This window comes from Lipotes vexillifer, unplaced genomic scaffold, assembly GCF_000442215.2.
Source record: "Lipotes vexillifer unplaced genomic scaffold, Lipotes_vexillifer_v1.1 scaffold566, whole genome shotgun sequence".
NCBI lineage: Eukaryota > Metazoa > Chordata > Mammalia > Artiodactyla > Lipotidae > Lipotes > Lipotes vexillifer.
In genome coordinates this window covers 828,303-837,420 of record NW_006799689.1, presented here as the reverse complement: position 1 = coordinate 837,420, position 9,118 = coordinate 828,303, and the positions used below count along the sequence as shown (strand labels likewise).

The 9,118-nt window shown below is 45.6% G+C and overlaps 1 protein-coding gene across 2 annotated transcripts in view; it reads left to right on the top strand.

Annotated features, from left to right (window-relative positions):
• The first annotated feature begins 221 nt into the window (after positions 1-221).
• Positions 222-9,118, top strand: part of TGFB2 (transforming growth factor beta 2) — an 82,183-nt gene continuing 73,286 nt past the window's right edge. Inside the window, exon 1 of one of the 2 annotated variants that reach the window (XM_007471856.1) lies at positions 222-1,027. In XM_007471856.1, the coding sequence (XP_007471918.1) occupies positions 682-1,027 (346 nt within the window). In that variant the 5' untranslated portion in view covers positions 222-681. The remainder of the gene's footprint in view (positions 1,028-9,118) is intronic. The other variant, XM_007471857.1, reaches the window with a different exon arrangement.

Genomic DNA, 9,118 nt, shown 5'->3' with positions numbered 1-9,118 from the left:
CTCCCCGCCGGGGCCGGGCTCGCTCCCAGCGCGCGCACACGGGCGCGCGCGCGCACACACTCACACACACACTCACACACGTGTGTGCCCCTCCGCTCCGGAGCTGCTGCTGCTCCTGCTTTCAGCGCCGTAGTGGAAGGCAGGGCCGCGCCGCTCCTTCTCTAAATATACAAATTGGAGCCGGCCGGCCTCGGCCGCCCCCCTGACAGCGCTGCCCGCGGCCCTCCCGCCGGCGCGCCCGCTGCCAGCCCCGGGACCTTTTCATCTCTTCCCTTTTGGCCGGAGGAGCCGAGTTCGGATCCGCCACTCCGCACCCGAAACTGACACACTGAACTCCGTTTCCTCCTCCTAAATTTATTTCTGCCTAATAGCCACTCGTCTCTTTTTTTTGCCCCCATCTCGTCGCTCCAAGAAAACTTTTGCTGACTCCCCCAAGTGAAGCTTCCCCCTTGCCCGTCGTGTATTAATATTTCCACTTGGGGAACGACTTGCCTTTTCTTTTTAAAGGAATTCAAGCAAGATAGCTTTTTCTCTCGGACATTGACTCCCGATTGTTTGCAAAAGTTTCGCATTAAAAAAAAAAATCTACCTGATCTGTACTTTGAGAGTTGTTGGTTTCTTTTTATTTTTCTTACTTTTTTACTTTTTTAAAAAAAAAATTTTTCCACCTTAAAAAAAAAAATGCACTACTGTGTGCTGAGCGCTTTTCTCCTCCTGCATCTGGTCACGGTCGCGCTCAGCCTGTCTACCTGCAGCACGCTCGACATGGACCAGTTCATGCGCAAGAGGATCGAGGCGATCCGCGGACAGATCCTGAGCAAGCTGAAACTCACCAGCCCCCCAGAAGACTACCCCGAACCCGAGGAGGTCCCCCCGGAGGTGATTTCTATCTACAACAGCACAAGGGACTTGCTCCAGGAGAAGGCGAGCCGGAGGGCGGCCGCCTGCGAGCGCGAGCGGAGCGACGAGGAGTACTACGCCAAGGAGGTTTACAAAATAGACATGCCGCCCTTCTTCCCCTCGGAAAGTAAGTACCGCTCCCCGCTTCCACTCCCCGGGGCTTAGCGCTGCCCGAGGCTTCCAGAACCGCAGCCACTCCAGGGATCTCCCTGCCCTCTCCGGGTCCCAGCTCGCTCCTTCCCCTGCTCCTGTCCACCTCCTTGCCAGTTGTGTGCTTGAGGACGTTAGGCTTTAAAACGTGGACTTGCGACTTTTAATTTTCTCCATTTCTCCCTTCCCCCAACGCCCCCGTCTTTTATAAGGCGTTTTTCTCTTTTTTTCTCTTCCCTGGAATTCTCGACTCGGCCACCGGCTAGGAGTCAGCCCTCCTCTGTCAAACTTGGAGGCGCTCCCTGGGGCCGCGTTAAACCGGGAAACCTTGGTGGGTTTGTTTTCTTTGCTCCGATTGGCCTGAAGCCCGCCGAACTGCTGCACGAGGGGTTAAAAAAAAAAAAGTGGCTCAAAACTAGCCTCTCCGGAAGGCGCCCCTTTCCGTGCCGACCTATCAGCTGATTCCCCAAGCCTTCCCTATTGTCTCTAAACTCCCCGAAAAATGTCAGCGTCGCCAAGACAAAACCCGATCTGGAGACCCCTCCAAAATCCTACCTCCAACCCCTCAATTCTTGAATCTACTGCCTCGGCGAGGTGTTTACATTCCCCCCAAGGCGAGATCTTGTAACCACGTCCCCTTTTGATTTCACCTGGAATGGTAGAAAGGACAGCTTCGTTGCTGACTACGTTTGAAAGGGTTTTTCCTTCACGTTATTTTTTTCAGAATTCACTCAAACCTGCCTTCTTAAAATCGCCGGTGTAGCAGATCCTTTTTCTTATGCGTTTATCGTTTATCTTTCTCACTCGTGAGCCCGGTATTCCCTGCCCTTTCATAGGCTTCCTGCAGTCACTTCGTTGCATTCCTAAACCTCAGCGTAGAAGACAGCCGATTTTTTTTTTTTTTTAAACTGGCTTCTCTGAGGGCAGTGTCCTCAAAACCAGCTGGCATACAGTAGCAACGGGAGTGAATGATTTATTGTTGAGTTCTTTGAGGGGAAGGGAAGAGGGCAGTTAGCTTAGAATGATTTCCAAGTTCTTTAAAAAAAAAAAAAAGAAAAAAAGAAGCATATATTGATGCCTGAGAGGGTTAAATACCAGGAAGAAGAAAAAGGAAAAAAAAAGAGCTCCAACATTTGCCTATTCCAAATCCCAAGCCGTACACTTTTCATTGGTTGCCCATCTCTCTCCTCCCCTTTCCATGCCCTATATACTCCCTGGCAGCCTTCACAACGTCTCTGTGTCTTGCCTACAGAGATAATATGGCCATCTTGGTAATTTTATCCTAGAGGTTCTAATTGCAGGGTGGTGCTTTTCTTTTTGAATATTTATATTTAGTTTGACAAGTCGTAGTTCCGGGACTTGCCATGTCTTGTATTTGATGGTCTCAGATTGTCAGCTGACGTATCCAACCCCAGGCTTCCTGGCGACCTCTGTTTTGCTGCAGCATCATCTCTTCTTGTTTAAGGGCAGAGCTGAGGCAGGAGATCCTGGCAAGCGGGATGATTTTGTTATTGTAATTACATCACCATCCACAACAATGGTGATAAATACACTCCACCCTGGTGATTCCCCCCTCCCACCCCGGGAGTGAAGGAAAGCTTTCTACCTGGGGTGGAGCCATGGAGATAATTAGGAAAGAAAGTTCATTGTAATTAGTCCAAAATCATTGAGACCCAACAGGGAGTTGAGTCAGTTTGCTTTCTCTAGCACGTGCAACCGTTCTACTGGAATTTGGGCAGGCGGGCAGTTACGTTATTTAGAACCAGAACAAGCCAAGCTTTCAATGTTTACCTGCAACAGCTCTCATGAATTGCTGGCACTTTCATAACAGAGGAGGTCTGATCCCTTCATGAGATAGGTGTGGAGAGAGCAAATAACCCAAGAGGGTGTTCATTCTTTGTTCTTCAAGCACTCTTCAGTCTAAAGAACTGAGGTGATCCCACGCAAGATTATCATCATCACCAAATTGGAAAAAATTCTCAAATTATTAGGATTTCAGAGGTTGGCATCTCAGGTGCCTGTGTGGATTCCCTTCTGCTTCCTCTCCCAGCTACCAAAGAAATGAAAGCCTCTGATCAGTGCAGGATAAAATATAAACTATCAGTCTTCCTACAAAGAGTACAGGCTTCTTAAAGCCTTAAAGGAAGTTTAGGAGCAGAAAGCCTTATTAATAGCAGATTTGATACTACTGTGCTAGGACTGTGGATAATTTTATAGAAAGTAGGTTAACTGATTTTCCAGTACTTTCTAGTTATACTGGAATATAGTGAACCCTTCCAAAAAAAAGGAAGAAAAGAAAAAAAAAATCACTCCACCATATTTTTAAAGGGCAGACGGAAAGGACAGCATTGGCTTATATACCAGCTTTCCCTCTTTAGGACCTTTCCGCCTAACTTTTAACTCGGTCCTCCCTGAAGAGACGGTGGGGAGGAAGTGTGCCTGTCATTTCTTGAAGGGAATCCGCAGCGGGTCATAAGCCCCAGAGATGAAGGCATGGGAAAGATCACTGGTTCACTTTTTACCACCAACTTATTAGCGTTCAGGGAGTGACTTTAGCTCAAATATTACAAATATGCTCTAATCATACTCAATGAGCTATATATCATTACAGATTGTTGGTAGCCCTTTGCAGGACGTTTTACACAGTTCAGACAAAATGTTTTTAGCGATGCGGAGTTTTAAAAGTAAAAATATAAGAGATATTGTATATGCCTTCAGGCATATTTTGTCTTAAATATTATCCTTGGCCCAGCGTACTATATAAATACAGTAAATATGAATAGAACTGGCCAGGTGCCAATCTCCTAGGATGAATTTTAGTCAAGAAGGTATTTATGGGACATAAATAATACTGTGTCAACATTTGAAGAAGGGATCTGATTAGTTTTGAATTTATTCGTATTGATCTTTTCACACGCTGTTAGTTTAAGGCTCAAAGTGGAGTTATGCTAAGGTTTACCCATACTTTACCCAGTGGGAATTAGTGGACTTCTCGTCCTTTTGACAATCCACTTGAACTTCAAGCACATCTATTCAAAAGACACTGTACAGGGCTTTAGAAATGTAGAAAGAGTGATTCCACATAACAGAGTAAGAATCCAAATGATTAATAATTAAAATATGTAGACCCTTCGACAGTCAAAAAAAGGAAGAGACAAAAAGTTTTATTTTCTTTCTTTCCCCTCTCTTTTCCGTGTAACAGATCAGGCACGTGTTGTGGTTCTAACTGTGGTGATTTTGTCCCTTCCCCCGCCCGCACCCTCAGGGAACATTTGGCAATGTCTGGAGACATTTTGGGTTGTCATGATTGGGAGTGGAAGGGCCAGGGAGGTTGCTCACCATTCTAGAATGCACAGGAAAGGTCCCTTTGCCACCCGCCACCCCCATACATCAAAGAATTATCCAGCTCCAAATGTCAGTAATCCCCACGTGGAGAAACCCGGTAACCCTGGGATTTATTTGCAGTTGCTGAATTCTGCTAGTGGTACCATTTCCAAAGTAATAATCTGAAAGTAAAACATCTTTATCATCAAAAGGACATTAACATGGAATAGAAAGATAATCAGAAACTTTTCTTAAGTAAGTGGGACTATGAATTTGACTCTTTGGCATGGTGTATACTTTATTATGACGATCTTAAAGGGCCTAAATTAGAGACATCAAAAGTTCCCATTCATTTAGCCTACGTAAGGGTGTCGCTCCACCCATCTGTAACTTCAGTTAGCAGCAATGCGATATTAGTCAGGACAGAGCAAAAAGAAGTGAGGGATTATCGTGGATTTTCCTTGCAAGGAAAATAAGCAGCTCATGTTAAGGAAGAGTGGAATCTCCAAGCTCAGCAATGGAAGAAAGTAAATCATCATGTTGGTTTATTCTATCATATTGAATTAGATAAACTAAAATATACAGCCTGAGACATTACGGTGAGGTTTCCTTTGTAATTGTTTCACATAAATGCTAAACATTTAATACCAAGCAATCTCTTTTTCTATTTCCCCTGTAATTTTCCAAGTGAAATTGAGGAAGATAGAAAGAACACCAATAGCACTGTGGTTTGGGGCGGGCGGGGGGGATGCAACTTAACATTCTAATCATGGATATATCTTTCTGTGTACACTTTGCTGAACTATCAGCCAATTGCCCGATGAAAGAAAATATTAGCAGTTGCTGGAACATAGTACTATTTTTGCTTGATGTTCAGGGATTTTTTTTCTGTTTCTTAAATTGAACTATAGTTGATTTACTATATTGTGTTAGTTTCAGGTATACAGCAAAGTGATAGGGATTTTATTTTTCAGATTCTCTGTGGATGTGTGAGAAAGCGGGACACAGAGAGAGAGACAGATAGACTTGAACCCCTTCCCTAGACTTCCCCAATGATTGAGTTATTAATACACAGCAGACCCAACTTTAATTCCCCCACTTGTATTGCATCATTGCTTGTACTAACTCTAGTGCCTAATTGTGGTCGCATTTAACTTTAGGCTCCGTTCTCTTCCAGGATTTTCTCTCTTTTCTTTCTTTTACTTTTCAAAGTCTAGCAAAACTCCTCAAAGAGATAATACTGGTTATAACTGAAGCAGTTGGGCCGTCTTTGTTGCCAAGGGAGGCCGGTCTCCTCTCCTGAGGAGTCCCCACTGGATGGAGGCTGGGCTTTTTGAAGCTGGAGGGGTAGATGGGGACCAGCTGACCTGGCAGAGGCTCCGGGAGCCTTCTGTGTCTCCACAGCGACCCCTGGGGTCTACTCAAGGAGCTGCACTTTTTGAACGATGTCTTCTCCCTGGTGAAGAGATGCTGATGTAACCCAGTCACAGCATCTTTCATATAAAAAGATATGAAAGAATGACAGATCCTGTTTCCTAGAGGAAACTGAGATGTGAGAAAACGGCTAATGACTCACTGTTGATCCCATATCAAATCTGGGTTAGAACAAAGGAGGTCACTGACTCCTAGGCCTTTGCCCAGAGATTACAACACACTTCAAGCTGCATTTTTAGAAGGTTAGGGAAAATAGAGTGGAAGAGCCTGGCCCTGGGAGAGACGTACAAGCTGACCACCGAGGTGGGATTCTGGGGGGACTCCTCCCTCCCCGCCGCCACCCCCAGCCCTTTACAGGTTCAGTATTAAGGTGAGCCGGGAGCAAAGAGCCTGCAGGGAAGAGCTCTGGAAACAGCCCTGTCAGCTCTCTTGATGTAGCATTTCCAGTCCTGAGGGATCCTGGAGAGAGGATGTGGATTTGCCAGATGTGCTCGCTCTCCTTAGGCAGCCCGACTGCCGAAGGGTGGATCCACTTTGCAGATTCTGAACAGCTTGACGAAATGTGCCTCTGGCCGAGATAAACAAACGTTTCCATTGTCATTTTGAAACCATATGCTGTGCTTTGGGTTTTTAATATTTTTTTCAACAAAGATACTTTTTAACCTAGGAATTCAGTGTTCTCCAGGTAGTTTCAATTTAATCACATGCTAGGGATTCTCCGATGGGTTTGTTTAGACTGAAAACCTTGTTTCCATCCTGTGTTTGGGAGAAATTCGCCTCGTGCTGCAGTCACACGTGGGTTTTGGTGGTTGTCGTTGGTTTTGTTTCTTTTCTAACCTCTGGTAGGTTAGAACTACACTGCACTGTGACCAGCACCTTGCTTCCCGATTGGCTTGGTGGCCTTGACTCTGCATCTGCACTCCCCCTTGACCACTTCCCCACAGGCTCTAAATTGGCTTCTTGTTCGTCTCTCTTCCGGAATATCTGTGTGTAGGGCGGTGAACGTCATTCAACCATGGCTCCATTTCTTCACTTGTAAAGATGAAGAAGATGCTGGCTTCCTAGGGTTGCAAAGGACTGACCATGACCTGTGCAAAGACGTCCTGAGCTCTGCTTCTGGCACTTAGTAGACCCTCTTTGCATGCCAGCTATTAACCATTGATTCTCAGACACCATTGATTTTAAGGTGCACTGTTATTTTATGTGCCACAGAGAAAGAAACATCACTGACAATTGACTATAACGTGCCATTGATTATGAGATATTAAAAGGAGATATTTTAGAGATATTCCAGTATGATTAAAAGCGATGCCCTGGGGACCAACCCCCACCAGCCTGGGATGTCTCGGGACCAACACTCATTCATTTCCTAGTAAGTTCCACTCAGTAGATCTGTTTCCCTGGCTCACTCGGATTGGTCCTTTGGTGACCTTTGCCACCTAAGGGGCTGGGAACAGAGACTGGCAGGGCTGGTAATCCAGCATGCCCAGCACTATCTAATCCTCATATAGGGAGGCCTTGAGGATTTAGGCTTCGTAGGTAAGATCTCAGATGTCTTAGATAATTTCCAAGACCTTTCAGGGTCAGGCCCCTCCTCCTTGCTCAGCAGCCCCCCAACTAAATCCCCCCAAGAAAGCTACACTCCAGCCAGATCACCCTCTTTGCTTTTACCCAGATGGGCCCTTTATTTCTGCGCCTCCAGCCCTTTGTTTATGTCATTTCTTCCACTTAGAGATCTGTCTTTTAACACCTTTAAATGCCCTTCGAGGTTTAGTTAGTACCATCTCCTTATGAGACCTTCGTCGACGTTCTTTGTCCTATTTAAGTAGCTCTTCCTCTGCACTCTCACAATACTGCTATTCATCTCTATCTCAGCCTCTTTTCTTTTGCTGTAGGTAAAATCTAGCTGTGTCCTGACCTGTCTTCTTCATCGGTTTGTAAACTGCCTCAGAACAGGAACCCCCTCTGACTTACCTATGTTCTTACAGCACACTGTTGTTGCTCAATCAATGCTTAATAAAGGAATGAGCGTTTCCCTTTAGAGAATAAGATTGAGTTACCAGAAGAAGGATCAAGAGTTCAAAGCATTGGGGCTCCCCTGGTGGCACAGTGGTTGAGAGTCCGCCTGCCGATGCGGGGAACACGGGTTCACGCCCCGGTCCGAGAGGATCTCACATGCCGCGGAGCGGCTGGACCCGTGAGCCATGGCCTCTGAGCCTGCGCGTCCGGAGCCTGTGCTCCACAACGGGAGAGGCCACAGCAGTGAGAGGCCCGCGTACCGCAAAAAAAAAAAAAAAAAGAGTTCAAAGCATTGGACCAAGAGATATGGAGAGACAGAAATCTACTCACCTCCGTTATTGGGGACAATGTTCCTGATGGATCTTGTCCCTGAGCTGAAGGCAACACAGGCTTCTCAGAACCATTCATTTCCTGTTTCCAGTTTTGCAGATAAAAATGAAAATGATGGCGATAATGATGATGATGAAAGCTAACCCTCATTGGGTACATACTACGTGCCAAGCATAGTTTTAAATATTTTACATGCGTGCACTTATTTCACACTCAAAAGTGACCCTATACGGTCCAGACTGGTATTTTCCCTGTGACGTATGAGGACATGGCTCTAACTATCTCTATCAGCGATGTCTTACTGGAAGTCAGACTTTTAGGTACCACAAGTAATAGAGGCCCCAAATAGAGACCGGGAAATGGAGAACATGACTTTTCCTGCCCTCTTGCAAAACGATACAGTCCCTCCATGAAAGGGTGGTGACTCTCCTCACCTGGCAGTAATTACATTCATAGAAGCTCTGCATTCTTTCCCTCCAGAAGGAAGTATACTTCTGAAGCCTTTCCTACCACCCTGAGTCTCTCTTCTTGCCTCTACCACATCCTTCCACTTTTATCTCTGCGCTTGGTTGATACAAAAATTGTGATTTCTCAAGTCTCCTGGTCTTGATCTTGAACTGCAACCATTTTCTTCACAAAATGTTTATAAATTTGATTGATCGGTGATTCGTCTTGTCTCTCGCAGAAAATTAATTTACTGAGGAAGGCAGGATGGTGTTGTACAGTGAGCACAGACCTGAGAGCCAGACAGCCCCAAGAAGTGAAAGAAAGAGAATAAATAAAAGGGAATTGCACCAGAGGAATCTCAGAGGCTGAAAGGGAAGAGGGAGCATCAAAGACAAGAAGTCCTACTCCAGGCCAATGGCAGTTGTTAAAATGTGGTCTTGTTTGGGTTAGCAACTTGGCTGTCTCCGTGCAAGTTATTAAATCTGCCTCGTTGACATTTAAGTTGCTTCCTGCT